This window comes from Ahaetulla prasina, chromosome 4 (genome assembly GCF_028640845.1).
Source record: "Ahaetulla prasina isolate Xishuangbanna chromosome 4, ASM2864084v1, whole genome shotgun sequence".
Taxonomy (NCBI): domain Eukaryota; kingdom Metazoa; phylum Chordata; class Lepidosauria; order Squamata; family Colubridae; genus Ahaetulla; species Ahaetulla prasina.
Genome location: NC_080542.1, coordinates 139,353,230 through 139,371,330, shown reverse-complemented (window position 1 = coordinate 139,371,330; position 18,101 = coordinate 139,353,230). Strand labels below are relative to the sequence as shown.

Below are 18,101 nucleotides of genomic sequence, written 5' to 3'. Positions count from 1 at the left end.
TGGAGTGGCTTCCCACCTGTCCTACCTCACAGGGCTCTCGCAGCCACCTTGCAATATTTGAGGGGCTGCCACAGAGAGGAAAGGGTCAATCTGTTGCCCAAAGCCCCTGAAGGCCAAAGGAGGAATAATGGATGGAAACTGAACAAGGAGAGATTCAATCCTAGAAATGAGGAGGAATCTTCTGACAGTGAAAACAAGCAACCAATGGAACAGAAGTTGCCTTCGGAAGTTATGGGAGCTTCGTCCCTGGAGGATTTCAAGAAGAGATCTGTCAGAATTGCCATCTGTCAGAAATTATGTAGGGTCTCCTGCTTGGGCGGGGGGTTGGGGTGGGGTTGGACTAGATGACCGACAAGGTCCCTTCTAACTCTTGTTAACCTGAAAGCAGCGGCGACGTGACCAGGAGGAGGAGGAGCCAACGGCAACGGAGGGCGGGTGGAAACCTGGGGTGGGGGAAGCCGGGGCTGTATGACACGCGGACACCCTCTACGTGGGCCCCTCTAAGGGCGCCACCACAACAACACCCCCCTCCTCCCCCGCTAGGATTTGGGACGTTCCATCCTGCCTCACGCCTCCTCCCTCCCTTCCCCCCCACTCCCCACCACCTCACCGACCCGCCCGTTTCTTTTTTGCTGGCTCTCTCCTTCCCGCCCTGTCAGTTGAGGGAAGAGCGGGTGGTGTGTCCCTCACGTCATATGGCCCGCCTGGCTCCCATTGGCTGGCTGGCCTCACCAGACTGCAATGCTGTTCCCGGGAATGCTCCGCAGCCCCGCCTCCTCTCCACTCCCTCCCTCCCTCTCCGCCGCGTCAGCCTCAGCAGCAGCAGCGGCCCCGCTGGAGGGGCGGAGGCGCGCCGCACGAAGTGCCTCGCGCCGCGACGCTCGCGCCTTTATAAGCCGGCCGGGCGCGTGTGCGTGAGTGGGTCGATTGAGAGGGACGCCGCCACCATCATCATCATCATCGCCAGAGTCCCCTCAGGTAAGGACACGGGGAGGGAGGGGGGCTGTATTGAGGAGGAGGAGGAGTGTGTGTGTGTGTGTGTAAGGAGCGCTTCCCCCACCACCACAGGTACCTGCTTCGTGGAAGACGGGCAGTTAGCGGTCACCCGAGCCTCCCCAGTTGGAGGCAGTCTACCTGAGGGTAGCGGGCGGAGGTGGGAAAGAAACCTCGGTGGTCCTCGCGTCCTACCTGGTGGGTCTTAGAGCCCTCGAATCTACTAAGGGGAGAGTGGGTGGGAGGGAGATCTGCCTCTTCTAGCCTCTTGCAGCAAATCCGTCTCCTCCAACTGGGGACCCTACAGAAAGAGGGGATGTTATTTTTCTGACGGACCACCGGTTGGGGAAAAAAAAATTGGTTAAAAAATAAATAAATCTGATTGAGCTTTGCAGGGGATGGGGTGGGAGAGAGATCTGGACCGTTGGGTGGAATTAGGGGTTCTTTGTAAATGCTTTCTGCCATGTGTGTATGTATGTGTGTGTGTGTGTGTATATATATATATATATATATATATATGTATGTATGTATGTATGTATGTATGACTATAACTTGTTGTTGGCAATCCTTATGATTTATATTGATATATTGACCATCAATTGTGTTGTAAATGTTGTACCTTGATGAAGGTATCTTTTCTTTTATGTACACTGAGAGCATATGCACCAAGACAAATTCCTTGTGTGTCCAATCACACTTGGCCAATAAAATATTCTATTCTATTCTATTCTATTCTATTCTATTCTATTCTATATATATATATATCTATTCTATATAGAATATAGGGGGAATAGAATATATTCTATTCTATATATATATATATATATATATATATGTATATATCTCACACACACACACACTATTGCATTGCAATAGGTAGGTAGGAGGGTTAAACATCGCCCCTTGTCTTAACACCATGCCTGTTTTTTGCATGTTGCCTTTATATTCTCTGAACGATTTGCTTTGCAGGCAGCAGTGGCAAGGGCTTTTAGTAGTTAAGAGCCTCGGGAGCAAGAGAAATGGCATTAGAAGCTTTAAGCTTCCTTCAGATCTTTGCAGTTAAATGCTGGAAGGAGAAGAGGCCAATTTGTAAGTCTGGGCTGCACCTAAAGTAGAAAATGTAAGCAGTCCAGGGTGTCAAGCTTCACTTCTTGTGACTTCATGTCATTTTTTTTTCCTGCCAAGGATGTAGAAATAGCTTGCCATTGCCTTCCAGAATATTTGTTCAGTTTCCCAAGCTTAGTTTCTCCTGGTGGTCTCATATCCAACTATGAAGATTGAGCCTGCTTAGCTTTTTCCAAAGTTTGAAGTCACATGCTTAGGCTGGTGAAATCTTGAGATTGAGACAGCTGGTCTGAGCTGGGGACTTGTTTTACTTCTCCCTCTTATCTGATAGGAGAATAAGGTAGTCAGATGTCAGACTGGTGGTTCTGTCCCTACAGAAGGGTTTCTGTGAAACAGAATCAGTGGCCTTCAGGTACATCTCCCAAGAGGCAGTCTTTTTCCCACAATATTAGCATTCTTGTGGCACGAAATAGACAAAACTAGTCTGGCATCTTATTACAGTTTGCCCTACTTTGAAGTGGGGAAAAAAGGGCAGTTCAATAATCTACATGAAGTGAGAACATTTAGGTTATAGGCTTTAGCTGTTTGAAAACTGAGGCTTTTGAAAAGAAGCTACACAACTATTTGTCCAGAATGCTATAGTGTTTGAATGCTATAGTGAATGCTTGAGCAGGGGGGTTGGATTAGAACAGGGGTCTCCAACCTTGACAACTGTAAGCCTGAAGGACTTCAACTCCTAGAACTCTGGGAGTTGAAGTCCACCAGGCTTAAAGTTGCCAAGGTTGGAGACCCCTGGACTAGAAGACCTCCAAGATTCCTTCCAACACTATTATTCTCTATTCTGTTATTTAAACACACCATGTCACTGGTATTTGGGGCAATTTAATGCTGCATTTCATACTGGGTTAAACTTGAAGGGTCTATACCAGAGAGTCCAACCTTGGCAGCTTTAAGACTTGTGGACCTCAGCTCCCAGAATTCCCCAGCCAGCATTCTTGGCTGAGGAATTCTGAGAGTTGAAATCCAATATACGTAAAGTTGCCAAATTTGAAGATCCCTGGTCTATACATATAAAAATCAGAATTGTGCATGCACTTCATAGAAATTAAATCCTGAAGTACCAGGACAGAAAGTATCTAGAGAATTTTGAATTTTGGTATTGGAGAAGAGTGCTGAGACAACCATAGGGAGCCAAGGAATTTTTTTTTTTTTTTTGCATTTATACCCCGCCCTTCTCCAAAGACTCAGGGCGGCTTACACTATGTCAAGCAATAGTCTTCATCCATTTGTATATTATATACAAAGTCAACTTATTGCCCCCAACAATCTGGGTCCTCATTTTACCTACCTTATAAAGGATGGAAGGCTGAGTCAACCTTGGGCCTAGTGGGGCTTGAACCTGCAGTAATTGCAAGCAGCTGCTGTTAATATCAGACTGTCTTACCAGTCTGAGCCACAGAGGCCCTGTTAAATGTTAAATGTGAAATAAATGTTGACTGCAGAATAAATTGTCCAGAATTCTCACTGGAGGCAAAAATGCCCAAGTTCAAATTATTATGTTTTGCATACACATGTGAAGATCCAGATCACTCAAGAAGTCTACAGTGTTGGGAAAGGTGGGAGGAAAAAGAGGAGGGCAATTAGTAACAAGATGGATGAGTGCTCCTGAAGGACCAGATTTGGAACGGGTGTTCCTGGAGAAGATCTACTTATGTAGTCACCAACTTGTTGGCATTTAGTCAGTCAAAAGTTTAAAGGACTACGTTTTATTCCTAGAAAATTCTTACTGTTTTAACATCATGGTAAATAATACTTTATATTTTATACTGATGTTTGTGTTTGGAATTCTAGATAAAACTCTTCAGTACAATCTGTGTGGAATTACATACACCTCGAAGCAGTGTAAATATTTAAATTAATAATGGTTTTTATCTTGTGGTTGTTCTAAAAGTTCAAAGCAAGTTTCTTTTGGCAGCAACTTTGTGCGATAAGGAAATCAGGTGACTTCATAAATATGTTTGCCTAAGTAGGAATTTAATCAAGCCTCTAATTCTGTAGCCTGGTAATAAGACACAGAATCACTGCTTCGGTTTCACTATAAAGTATTTTATATCCCTAATTCTTACAACAATGTAGTTAGGTAGGCCAAGATCTGAAATGGAGAGGACTTTTTAAAATTAAAGATAAGGAGAAAATTCCTTCTTTAAGGTTGTTTTCTTTGGTCCTATGTTAATGCTGTCAGGGGAATAACACAATGAAGGGAGATCTAGTCCAATCCCCTGCTTGGAAGCAGGAAACCCTATACCATTTCAGAGAAATGGTTATCCAATCTTTTCTTAAAAACTTCCAGGGTTGGAGCATTTACAACTTCTGGAGGCAAGTTGTTCCACTGATTAATTGTCCTCGCTGTCAGGAAATTTCTCCTTAATTCTAGGTTGCTTCTTTCCTTGATTAGTTTCCATCCATTGCTTCTTGTCCTGCCTTCAGGTGCTTTGGAGAAGAGGTTGACATCCTCGTCTTTGTAGCTCTTCAGATATTAGAGTAGTGCTATCATGTCATCCCTAATCCTCCTTTTCATTAAACTAGATATACCTAATTCCAGCGATCCTTCTTCATATGTTTTAGCCTCCAGTCCCCTAATCATCTTTGTTGCTCTTCTCTGCCCTCTTTCTAGAGTCTCAACATCTTTTTTACATTGTGGTGACTATGTAATACAGTATTCCATGTGTGGCCTTACCAAGACATTATAAAGTGCTATTGAATTCCACATTATAATGGGGTTAATTAGAGAAGGAGGATTTTTTTATAGAGATAAAAAACATACACCACTTAACCTATTGAGAGCTTTCTGAGTATTCTGTATTCCATAAGACCTTCACGTCTCTTTCAGGAACCCGATGGAGAAACCTGTACCTCAACCTGAGAACCATACCTGGAGTTGCTCCTGTACAGCCAGGGGAAGATACAAGGATCACCTAGGTGGAAGTGCAACAGGGCTAGCAGCCAGAGTGGGTGAAATGCTGACCTCATCTGTTTCCAGTTCTCCTGTGACCTTAGTGGGCCATGCAGCACGGCACCCAAGCAGTCCAAACAGAGGCAGTGTCCCTGGTAGCAGCTTGAACTTAAACAGAGACTTACTACAGCGGAGCCTGGTGCTTTTTGCTGTGGGCACTTTCCTTGCACTGGTGCTAAACTTACTGCAGATTCAGAGGAATGTAACCCTGTTCCCTGAGGAAGTCATTTCTACAATCTTCTCTTCTGCCTGGTGGGTACCCCCTTGCTGTGGGACAGCAGCAGGTAAGTGGGAAGCTTTTTAAAGAAGGTGGTGGGATTTCCAATTGTTGTGTCTCCAAGATGGGCTAAGGGATTTTCGTTAGTTGCCCAGAGTGGTGTGTGCTAATTTTTTTTTGTTTATTTACTTTAAAGTGGTTTTATATTTTCCTCATTATTTAACCAAACAGGTCCCAGAGTGGCATTTAGGAGCTTATATATATATTGATGATATTTGATAAGACTGTATTTGACCTCACAAGGAGAACACTAGGATTAGATGTAAGAAAACAACACCTTTTGCAGCACAATATGTTTCCTCCTTCCTTGTAAAGGCTTTGTGAGTGTGGCATTATTTCTCACTCTAGAAAGCAGAAGAGTTTCCTCTAGCTATTATTGCTTGGCAAGTTTTTAACCCAGGAGCTGGCATGATTCATCATTACTCTTGGCCATATAATTGGCTCGCTGTGGAAACTGGTGAGTCGCGTGTTCCTGTTCCTATTGGTTCTCAGTCTGAACATGCCACATACTCAATCAAAAACAAGGAAGTCACATGTTGTGACAGAAGAGAGGAACTGAGACTGGCTTAGTGCCTATTTTAAGAGCAGCTCCAGTTCCTAGCAAGATGCTCATAGAAAATGACACTTTTTTTATTTGCAAAGTACTAATAAAAGTTCAGAGTTGAATTACTATAATTCCTTTTCAATTAGGTAAGCTAGTCCCTTTTGATAATTATTCCAAAATGGTATTTTCAGGCATTGGGTTCCAAATTACAGTATTTAATAGAGCTGTTGTTGACAGAAGATTGGACGTAGCTTTGGCTCCAGAACCATTTATGGCATCAGACAACATCTTTTCTCTGCAGGTCAAGTTGGGAAAAAGAAACTAGCTTTTATTTTCACAAAAATAGGTGGATTTTTTTACCGCCTATAAACTGTAAAATAAATCAGGCAGAAGAAAGCATAGACATAATTGTTTCATTGAACTTAATATGGTTGGCACCGAGATGTCCAGGGCATTGCCACTTAGTCATTGTGCTGATCTAAAAATATTTGACATGATTTTTCCATAGGGGAAAAGTGTATTTCTATATTTTATAGTAGCCTAAATCACAGACTTTGAGGGTTAGAGAGACTTTCTTATAAGTTACTATTGAATATAGTAAGTATTTGTAAAAATAATAGTTGATTGTTTCAGCGGCAGCCTGCTTCAGCATTAAACTAATTTGGCTTCCCTCATTTATTTTAATTGTCAGACATCCTCCCTCCCCAGGAAAGTCATAAATGGTGATCACATGACCCTGGAATGCTGCAACTGTCATAAAGATGTGTTGGTTTCCAAATGCCCAATTTTGATTGTGTAAGGGGGGGGTTCTGCAGTGTCATAAGTGCAAGGACTCATCGTATCTTCAAACAATTAAGCGAATGTTGACAGCTACTTGTAATCTTCAGTAGCTCAGAAAATGAAAAGTGGTCTTTGCTAGTTGTTGGGGAGAAGAAAATGAATGGCTAACAGAACAACTGATTTCAGCATCTCTTCTATTACTTTTCCTTTTACAGCTGTTATTGGCCTGCTGTATCCCTGCATTGACAGCCATCTTGGTGAACCTCACAAATTCAAACGAGAATGGGCAAGCGTAATGCGATGTATTGCAGTCTTCGTTGGCATTAACCATGCAAGTGCTGTATCCTTGGAAAAAAAAAAGGCTTAACATTACCTAGCATTTTTCCCATCATTACTGGATCAGCTTCAATTGTTTTGAGTAATTACGTTTCACAAATCAGTGCCTGTGCTATCTATATTTTAAAGCAGTGTTTCTCAATCTTGGAAATCCCTGGACTTCATATTTCCCAGAATTCCCCAGCCAGAATTTGTGAATTGAAGCCCATATAGCTTTAAAAGTTCCTGAAATTGGGAAACTTTGCTCTAAAGTCTCTGCTTAATGTTTATTGTTTCTCTTTATTTTTGTCTTGAAGAATCTAAACTAAAACTGCTGGAGCTGGCAAAAAAACCAAAAACGCTTATTTATTTATATTCCATCTTTATGTCTATAGAGATTCTCAGTCATCCAGTTCATGGTTGTCCCAAAGGTACTTTTTCAAGAGGCAACTGGACTTTCTTTGTATTTTTCTTCGAAGACATTTTGCTTCTCATCCAAGAAGTTTCTTAGATGAGAAGTAAAACGTCTTCAAAGAAAAACCAGAAACTCCAGTTGCTTCTTGAAAAAGCATCTTTGGGACATTCCACCTTTATTATTTTTAAAAATAATCCAAGGCAGTGCATATACACTCTTTCTTTTTCCTCCTTTGCCCTAACAATAATCCTGTGAGGTGAGTTCAGCTGAGACAGGGGGCTAGTCCAAAGTCACCCAGCTGGCTTTCATGTCTAAGGTAGGAACTAAAGTCACTCAACCACTTTTCATGGCTTAGGTGCAACTAGAACTCAGTCTCCTGATTTCTAGCCTGGTGCCTTAACAATATGGTATGAGGGCTTGCTTGCTTGATTTCATTCTGTTGTCGCCAGAGATACTGACTATGATCTGAAGGATTTTTATATTCCCTTTCTAGCTTCCAAAGACTTGGCCACACTTTTATCTAATACCTACACTATTCATGCCAACTAACTTAAATAGCAAAGTGAGACACTCCCTTCTGTATCTCTTCACTTGCAGAACACAGGCTTAGGTATTATGAAGAAAAGTTTATTGGAAATGTAGCAAATTGTGAGCACAGGAATTATGTCATCTCTTCACTTGCAGAGCACAGGGTATTGCTTAGGTATTATGAAGAAAAGTTTATTGGAAATGAAGCAAATTGTGAGCACAGGAATTATTTCTTTTTACACTCATAAAAAAACAGTAAGCCTTTAATTCTTTGTCACTTTACAGAATTGGAGATTTATTTAACAATCTATTGTCCTCCAGAAGCATTCATACAAGACATTGTTTTAAGATAAATGTGGCAGATCAGTCTGCCTAATTGTGAAAATAATAAGCGATTTGTTTTTCTTTGCTGTGTTACAACTTCTCCCTCAGGATATGCTTTAAATTTTATTTCATGAAATTTAATGTCTCCTTAAAGAGAGTTTAGAAAATACATAGAAAAGATTGCCCCCTGCAGGTTGAGATGCTCATTTGAAAACAGGAATCCAGTAGATTTGCAGGAAAATAATCTCTCAAATACACTCTTCCTACTTCTTGTACTTTCTATAAATTGATCTCTGCACATGCATGTTATGGATAAGACATAAAGATAATGGTAGGAGAAGTAACGAACCTGTCAAAAGTGAAAAGGATGGGTACTTGGATAGGTGTTAAGACTTGTATGGAGCAAGAAATTTGCCAGACTATCAAATTTCCTTAGCTTGCTTTTTAGAAATTGGATTTTGCAAACAACATCCAGCTTTCCCTGACTCTTGCAGCTTTGTCGCTGGGCCTCTGGTGGACATTTGATCGTTCAAGAAGCGGTCTTGGTCTTGGGATTACAATTGCTTTTGTAGCTACTCTGATTACACAGTTTCTGGTTTACAATGGAGTTTATCAGTAAGTACCCCTTGCATTCTCTTCATTCTAATTGTTCAGCCTTTTTTTAAAAGGCATGAATTATGCCTGCACTCATTTCAGTTTACTATAGTTGCTACCAGCCTGTTGTTCCTCCTATTTTTTTTACACCCCTGTGAGATGGATGGCCCTAAAAGAGATTTACTAGTCCTAAATTTACCTGGGGAAAACTAAAACTTATGGTGTCTTAAGTACAGCACCTTAATTACTACACCAGACTAGCTCTTCAAATATTGATGGCTATTCTGTTAAAGAAGGAAATGCCTGTCTTAACTTAATAATACAGCTTTGTTTCTAGGTGCACAATCAGAATTTAACTGTATAACATGGGCAAATAGTTTTAGATTTAGTACTATGTACAGTTAAGACTGGAACCGGGCACAAATAGGGTATTTTCCCCCTCTTGTCCCTTTGCCTAAAACCAGCCTTTCATTAAAACATTTGCCAAGAGTTATAGGCCCTGCAAAGTTGCAGACAAGCAAGTGAATGAGAAAGTATTGAGCGACTGTTAATTTCCTCTTCTGTACTGTGCATATAAGCCAAAGATAAAGTGACCAGACTTCAGTGATGGCAAAGCAGGACACCATTGACGGGGGAGGGGGCTGCGCATACGTGTTGAGTCTTGCCATCTGCCTGGAGAAGGAGGAGCGGCTGCTGCTTCTCCGCTCTTCCAGGCAGGCTCGGCTCTCCTCTCGGCTCTTCTCTTCCTCTCGGGTGAAGTCAAGCGGCGTCTCTCCTCCCTCTCGCGCCCCCTTCTCTGCCACTCCCCCTTCTCTGCCTCCTCCTCTTGCATTGCTGCCTCCCATTTTCAGAATGGGAGTGAAACAAAAAAAAATTGGGACTTTTTGGAATTGCTGCGGGACGCGGGACAAATTATTAAAAAGCGGGACTGTCCCACCAAAAGCGGGACGTCTGATCCCTATAGCCAAAGAGTATGTTAGAGGAGGCCTGTGTTACTTCTAACCATAGTAACTTCCATGGACTTACTTACAAAGCTACATCATAATTTTTCTTATTTTTAAAAAAATTCTTCTCTTTCCTAGGAATACATTCAAATTATTCTGTATAAATAGGCATGTTTCTATTCATTATTTTATTTATTAAAATTATATGCTGCCTGTCTTGTTATCTAGGATGACTCTGGGCCAGGGGTCTCCAACCTTGGCAACTTTAAGACTTGTAGACTTCAACTCCAGAATTCCTCAGCCAGCAAAGCCAACAAGTCTTAAAGTTGCCAAGGTTGGAGACCCCTGCTCTGGGCATCTTACAGTGGCATAAAAATGTAACTATAAAAGTATTAACATTAACCGTTTTAAATATATCAGTATGCATATTTGGTACTTCTAATAAGACAAGAAAATACTGAATTCCTTATGCCCTTTCCCTATTTCCAGCAAGGTGAAATGTCCAGAGCAATTTTGATGAGATGCTAAAAACTACAAATAATCCTCAATATTTTTTTTCCTCCCCTTTCCTTTAGGTATACATCTCCAGATTTCCTTTATATCCGGTCTTGGCTACCATGTATATTTTTCTCAGGAGGTGTGACTGTAGGAAACATAGGACGACAACTTGCTATGGTAATTATATATCTCTGCTGGGTTTTTAAAGTGAAAAATGCATCTTCAGCTGATAAAACCATAATTACCTATGGATGTAATAAGTAATGATGCCTGTTCATAATGACGGACATCATTAAAGCAGTGTAAACATATATCATCCTAGGCAGTCTGCAGACATGTTTATTGCTAAGCCCTTATGTTTTTTTCATAAATGTAAACGAAGTAAGACAGAAAATGCCTAAGTGTGACTTGAGTATTGAAATGGCTATGCCATTCAATCTCAGGAAATTCCTCGGAAAACTTGCTTCTTCTGTGTAAGGATTGATTGGTTTTACTAAGAATGTGTGGCCTCAACCTTCTTAAATGCCTTGGTTCTTCCATCTATCTACAACTGGCATAACCGATGTGCAGAGTAACATCCTTGTCTGGGGTTCAAGATAGTTCTGCCAGCAGCCTTGTTAACGAAGAGACTTCAGATAAATAAAATGTATTGAAAAACAGGTTGGAAAAAAAGGGGTTTTTTTCCCCCTTCCCATCAAGTAGGCGAGCTTAATAACAGCTTCCAGTATTATTAGGCTTACTGCTTTTATTGGTGATTGGAAGTCTCTTATGGACTTTTTGCATAAAAATGAAAGAAACGTGATGTATGGGTTTGATAATTAATATGATATGTTACAGAAAGAATAATAATATATAACTTTAGACAGGCAGGTCAAAACATCTGTTTATAAGTACAGATGTGAAAAATATCAGAAGCTGCTTTTTTTTCTTTTTTCCTTTTCTATTTCTCTTCAACATTTTTCCCTTGCACTTTTTCCTTGATTCCTTTCTTTTTCTTCCTTAGTTTATATTAGTTTGTGCCAGTTTTTAATCATCTTGTTTAAAGTAACAAGGCTGGTTTTCCAACTGCAGAAGAAGTATCGTTTTTTTTTAATTGTTTATTAAATTGATTTATATAAACTCTCAACTCGTACACAGTGACTCTGGGCAACATGTACAGAATTAAAAATCACCTATATAAAACCCCCAGAATCTCCCCCACCTCCCCCACAATGACAAGTACAATTATACAACCCGCTTGACTGTTTCTGAATCAGTCTGGGGTCCCCAGGCCCATTGACAGAATCATGTCCTCAGGGCCTTCCAGGAAAGTAGCAAGGAGAGAGCCAACCTGATTTCCAGGATGATGATATTCCAAAAGGAAGGAGCCACCACAGTGAAGGCCCTTCTTCTAGATCCCTTCAGGTATACTCCTTAAAAGACCCACAGCCTTTCCTGTCTGGTTGACCAGGTAGATATAAGTGGGGAGAAGTGATCCTTCAGATACGCTAGCCCCATGCCATATAGGGCTTTGTTGCATTTGCATCTATTATGCTGTCCAAAGCAGAAAGGACCTGTATGCTCCCTTAGTCATGCTTATTCTGGGATCCAAGCCTCATTTGACCTGTAGTCCGATGTGCGATGTGCCCAATTTTGACCTTTGATCCAATTTCCAGAAACAAACAGGGTAGTTTACCATTGGGCGGTGGCTGAAATCAAAAAAGATGCTTCATTGGATTACAACATCACGTTGCAGGCCTGTTCATTTCCTTCCTTTTACTTGCTTTTTAAATGGTAATTATTTTAATGATTACAAAATTCTTATCTTTGTTTCGTGAGAGGAATTACCTGAAAGAGGTTCCTGGGTGATATACTAGATGGTTCTCTAGCATTTCAGTAATAGCATTTTTGAATCTAAGCTTTTACACAGCTTCCCTAATTTCAAAGAAGACAGATTTCAATGGAATTTTTTTTAAAAGTACAATAATTTTTGGCTTTGTCCACAGGGTGTTCCTGAGAAGCCTCACAGTGACTAAATAACTGGATCTGACCGGTATTTGTGAAAGCAGAATGAGGATCAGTTCAAGCTAGGATTTTTCGTCTTGAATTACCAGCATGAGCTCCCTAAATCTGGGAAGGAGTGAATTCACCATAAAGTGGCCAAGAGGTTACCTTGATTTATTTCTAAGAAGTTTCTGGGTTTGACTGTTCGGTGGAAAAAGTTCAGCACAGACTTTTCTTGCACAATAAGCCGAATCTTAATGGCTGTCCTTCCGAGTCCTTGAAACAGCTGCCATTTTCAAAGCCGCGCAACAAATCTTAATTCTATCCATACCCAAAGACAGTTGCTTGGTATGGCATGGTGGAGTAGTAGAATAGTATTTCTCCAAGTACCGTTCATCCTGTGGTTGCTTTTAAGGGGACCTGAATGAAAGAACGATTGTTGTATAAAGGAATAAGGGGCCAGGTCTTAGAGAAGAGGCTTTTGTAGACCCTCCTATTGTAAAAGGGCTAGTACAGGAATATTACATTGATTTATATCTTAAGCACCTGGCTTCTTGAGGTGGGAAGCAAATCATCTTGAAAACCAACAATTTGTTAGCTGCTCGGCTGTTTTATGGCTCCCTATATCACTTCTCTTGGAAACAGGCAGCCAAAATTTACATTTTTCCAAGAGATAGCCTACTGGGTCTTTAACAGGATGGATTTAGATGGGACCATACCGATTTCACCAATAAGTGTGTCTTCATTACACTCTACCATGAAGAAGAGGACATTTTTGCGGGATACTTGTTAAATTCTCTGGGAATCTGGCAGGTTTCAGAGCAGAAACAGGACTTGCCACATGAAAAGAACTGGGAAAGTTAATAGTGTTAGTTAAAGTCTTGTAAATGATCTCTTGTCTGAATTTCCGAAGAGATTACTTGGTGTTCTTGATTTTGCAAATTTGCAGAACTTGCAATCTGTGATTGCTTTATAAGAAAGAGTGCTAATGTCACTGCATTAAATATCTGATGTACTCAACTAGTTCCAGGGTGAGCACAATAGTTAGTTCAATACTATAAGTCACCACTGACCTAATGAGCGGGTGTTAAGTTTCAAAATTTAAAAGTGCAATGTACAGCTGAAAGGAATCTGAGCCTTGTAGTATCCTCTTTAATATATCTCCAGCAAGCAATGAATATTAAAGAGAAAAAAAGTTTTGAACTTATTTAATGCTTCATGAAAGCAAACATCAGCAATAATCTAACTAGTGTTGCTAGTTTGCATCTTTTACTAAACTCTTGAGAAGTACTCCACTCCTGTGGCTCTAATAACAAAACAGAGCTCATGCTGCATTATCATTCAACTTCAGGCACTTTTGCTTCCAGCCTTGTTCAGCTTCCAGTCCAATCAGAAGGTTTATGTTAGACCAAGGAGAAGGAAGTTGGGGAATTTCCCACCGTCTTTAATCATGCTGCCTGGTGCAGATGAGAACCGAGAGGCCAAACTATCTGCGGAGTCACTAGTTTCCCTATGAGTTTTAGATAAGCTGAAGAATCTTCTCCAGGTTTTGTCCCCAAAACAGCATTTTTCCAAACTGGATCCTTTTCCAACTTTATTTTCTGGCCTCCCCCACTCACCACCACCACTGAACAGCTGTTCGGGAGACGGGAACACAAAATCCTCCAAGGATGCAGCTGTGGGTTAGGAGAGTCATCTAAAATAATATGGGGAGAAGACTTAGAGTCCCTTCTTAAACTAACCAGTTTGTGGTGAATGAGACAACAAAATGATTTGTTCCAGGAAGGTGATGTTCCCTGATACAGTCGCTTTCCAGAATCCTAGGTTCCTTTTTTTCCCTTCCTGGGGACATTAAACCTGAGATGTCAGTATAGATTTTCTGTTTGAAGTAGTAATTAAATTCAGATGCTGGAAAAAGCCTGCTGAAAAGGGAAGGCTAGTTTTCTAAATTCTAGAATTATTGTCTTATTTTGGAACCAGAGAAGAGTTTTGAGATTCCCTCTGTTCTCAGAGTACATCCATACAGCACGTTAATGCAAGGGAGAAGGATACCAATAATTCCAGAATCTTTTCTCCTGCAGCTCAGGAGTCTTCAGACCTGGCTTTCAACTTCCAGAATTCCTCAGTCAGCCATGCTCTCACATATCTTAAAGTTGCCAAGTTTGGAGATCCCTGCTCCTTTAAAAAGGAAGTAAGCAGAAAGAAGGGATAAAGGGTTCAGAGGCTTATATATATAGATGGATGAGGATAGAGTTCCCTCCCCCCCCCCCATTCTTTGGTTTTACTAGAATCTTTGAATGCTCGTGGATCACTTTTAAAGTGAATTTTTGAATTTGCTCACCTCAGCATCAAACTTGTTTGGAAAGCATATTAATTCTTAATCAGCTTTTTGTTTGTTTTTCCTTAAACAAAGTGGCAGTTTGAAAAAAAAAGCTTCAAGCACTATAGAATACATGATTTATTTTGAAGAGGTTACACTGAAATCTGTGGTATTTTTGAATAGTAAATTATAGGCTGCAGCTTTAAAGCCTGGTTTTTCATTTTCCACTATTTGTTTAAAGTGTATTGATTCACTTCTTATATAATCCCGTTTAAATGGTATTATCTGATATGCCTCTGTAACGTGTATGTGCAAGATGAAAGCCACTATATCCTCTAAATTTAGTTTCAAGGTTGCACAGCTACCTTCCCATAATATCTTACTACCAGATGTAATTAAGAAAATGGACAATTGTAATTGTAAATATGTAATCATGAAATCAGATATTTAATTTGTAAAGTTTATTTGTCTGTGTTTTGAAATGACAGCCAAGTTCAATCTTGCCAATACTTGTAAGTATCTGAACCAAAGTGATCAGAGTTTGCGTTACAAAGAAAAATGTGTTGGGGGGAAGGGAATTGCACTGTATTCCAGATAAGAATCCTTTGATTCTCAAACTTGGTAGATTTTTCAACTGTGTGTATTTGTGTGGATTTTTTTTTTAATCCATTAAAGGTTTTGACCATTTAGTGCCTGCATTTTGTCAAAAATTATACTTCCTACGAGTTATCTGACATACAATTGTTGGAAATTTTCTTTGCAAATGATAACTATTTTCTTTAATCTTACACCTGGAATTATTATTTAATCTTACACCTGGACTTATTATTTATAAGAGAACTATTAGTCTTACTCAACATTGCAGTGTAAAACTGTCTGGTAATATTTATCTATAGTCCAACTTTATTATTTTTATAAACTGCTGAAGGTGGTGAACATATCTAATACTCCTTCCTTCTATTTTCCCCACAACAACTATCCTGTGAGATCAGTTGAGCTGAGAGAATGACTGGCTCAGAGGCACCCAGCTGGCTTCAGGGCTAAGGTGGGACTAGAACATATCGTTTCCTGGTTTCTAATCTGGTGCCTTAACTACTAGACCAAACTAGCTATTTCTAGTCATATTATATTTCTAAATTTCACCTGCCCAGATATATTTCCATTTATACATTGCTGCTGCCTAATTGAGAAGTAAAACTTCTTTTCAGTCAAATGCAAAAAGAGATGTTTCCTCTGTTAACCAGAGTTGAACACTGGGGATAACTGGGGTCAACTCAAAAAAATCAGAAAGCTGTAGCATCTTTTCAAATGAATTTTATTAAAAGCATTAGCTTTAGTAATGATTAGTAAGTCATTAGGTGCACGGAATGGCAACTGATGTAGGATTTAAAGTGGGACGTGAACGGTGAAATATAGCTCAAGGAAAGCTTATGCCTTTTAATAAAAATCTGCTAGTCAGAAAAGATGTTGCCATATTTCCTCTAATTTTTGATTACTGTAGACCATTGGTAGTCAACCTGGTCCCTACTAGTGGGCATTCCAGCTTTCATGGTGGGTGGTAGGGATTTTGTCCGATACTGAAGCACTTTCCTTTTTTTTAATTTAATTTACTTTTTAAAAAATTTTCATAGCATTATTTAAAAACATTTTCATTAGGTTTTCATAAAATTCCCCGTGACAATTTAAATTTCTGAAAATATACTATCTCTATTGCCCACGCATAAGTTTAGTTCACATTATGTAAGTGAAACTAAATGGCGCTATAGTGCGACCGCAAATAAAAGAGCCTTGTCCCAGAATAGCTCGCGCATCTCCCTCCCCCCCCTCCAGCTGTAACAGACAAGCAGAGCTGGTAGCGGACACCCTCCCCCCCCCAACCCAATCCACAACAGCACGAGAGGCATGCGCAGACGACGATACATGGCGCATTACTGTGGAACCGGTGGGCAGTTAGAAAATTTTACTAACAGAGATACAAAAGTGGGCGGTAGGTATAAAAAGGTTGACTACCCCTGCTGTAGACTAATACAGCTCTCCTCCCAGAGCGAGTTATTTCAATAGCTTTGGCCAAAGTAAATTATCCTTTGGTTCTGAACACTGGAGGCATTACTCTCAGGTTTTTAATGACAAATTGCTGCTTGTTCTGAGAATACACTTGTCAGCTAGAAGGATCAAAATTCACTCCCTTGATGAAGTCAGAACTGATCTAAAACTCTAAGAAAAGAAAATAATATTGCTAATATTTAGAAGCCTTCATGATGTTGGAAGCTAAGAGGTACAAAAAGCAAAACTAAATTAAAAGTAAAGCACCAGATGAATTCCAATATATTAACTTGATGGCAAGATCATCTAGCAATCCCATCTCTAAACCATTTGGCTATGTGACTCTCCTAGACCACCCCCATCATTTCGGAGATATTTCCTTACCTAAACAAACAGAGTAATAACCGCAGGTGAATAAAAAAAGCAGGGTGAGTGGGAAGGGCTTCCAACTTCCTGCTGGCTCCCCATTGAGTTTCTTCAGGGCAAGGAAATCTTCCCTCCCTGTCATCCTGTTGTTATTTTCTTTGTTTCCCTCTCTTCCTAGAATTCCTTTTGGCTTCCCCATTTGTTTGTGAGAAACTTGCCAGTCGAAAAAAGTCAGTGGGGAAGCCGGCAGAAAGTGGCAAATCCCAGGTGAGAGTCAGGGAGGGTACACGGATGGCACAAATGAAACGAGGGGTGCCTGGAGTTGCTTAGTGTGAGGCACCACGTAGTTCAAAGAATGCGCAGGAGATAGCAGGTTGAATATGGTACATTTGGTGCGCGAGAGGTACTGTGAAGATAAGGAAAGGTGCATGGGGGGTCCTTGAGAATGCCACATGGAATGGGTAGCGGGCCGCTTGGGTCCAGAAGGATGCATGACCCATCAGGGCACAGTGATTAGAATGCAATATTGCAGACAGACTCTGCCCACAGCCTGTAGATTGATTTGGCTTAAGGTTGACTCAGCCTTCCATCCTTCCGAGCTGGGTAAAATGAGGACCTAAATTGTTCGGGACAATAGGCTGACTCTGTAAACTGCTTAGAGGGGGCTATAAAGCGCTGTGAAGCGGTACACAAGTGCTATGTGCCATTGCTATGAGAGTCATGAAAGTGTGTGAGAGGTGCTGCAGGATTGAGACGCGACAGGTGTTCAGTGGATGCTTTGGGAAGAATTAGAGGTGCCATGCAGATTAGGGACAATGCAGAGAGGGTGATGTGGGTCAGGAAGGGTGTGTTTGGGTGTGCAAGAGTTGTTGCATGGGTCAGGTAAGGCACACGGTGTGTGCTGGGTGGCATGGGCTTGGAAGGATGCATGGAGCGCCTTCCTCCTTGTTCCTCCCTCCCTCCCTCCCTCCCTTCCTTTTCTTTCTTTTCCCATCAGGAAGTAAACAGGTGGAAGAAAAATTGAGGGAATAGCAAGAGCAGTGGGGAGACCTGCAGAAATTTGCAAAACGAGCATTGTGATCGCAATAATAGCTGGGCA

The 18,101-nt window shown here is 40.8% G+C and overlaps 1 protein-coding gene across 1 annotated transcript; it reads left to right on the top strand.

Annotated features, from left to right (window-relative positions):
* The first annotated feature begins 807 nt into the window (after positions 1–807).
* Positions 808–15,303, top strand: INSIG1 (insulin induced gene 1). The gene is made up of 6 exons (XM_058184249.1): positions 808–978; positions 4,949–5,355; positions 6,888–7,012; positions 8,703–8,869; positions 10,368–10,467; positions 12,276–15,303. The coding sequence occupies exons 2-6, from the start codon at positions 4,956–4,958 to the stop codon at positions 12,303–12,305; spliced, it is 822 nt and encodes a 273-aa protein (XP_058040232.1). The 5' UTR covers positions 808–978; positions 4,949–4,955; the 3' UTR covers positions 12,306–15,303.
* The last annotated feature ends 2,798 nt before the right edge of the window (positions 15,304–18,101 follow it).

What these genes read in the sequence shown, in the direction of transcription:
- INSIG1 (XM_058184249.1), top strand. Translation starts at nt 4,956, where the DNA reads ATGGAGAAACCTGTACCTCAACCTGAGAACCATACCTGGAGTTGCTCC. An exon ending in GCATTAACCATGCAAGTGCT is followed by an intron (nt 7,013 to 8,702) that starts GTATCCTTGGAA and finishes CTTGCTTTTTAG; the next exon opens with AAATTGGATTTTGCAAACAA. An exon ending in GTTTACAATGGAGTTTATCA is followed by an intron (nt 8,870 to 10,367) that starts GTAAGTACCCCT and finishes CCTTTCCTTTAG; the next exon opens with GTATACATCTCCAGATTTCC.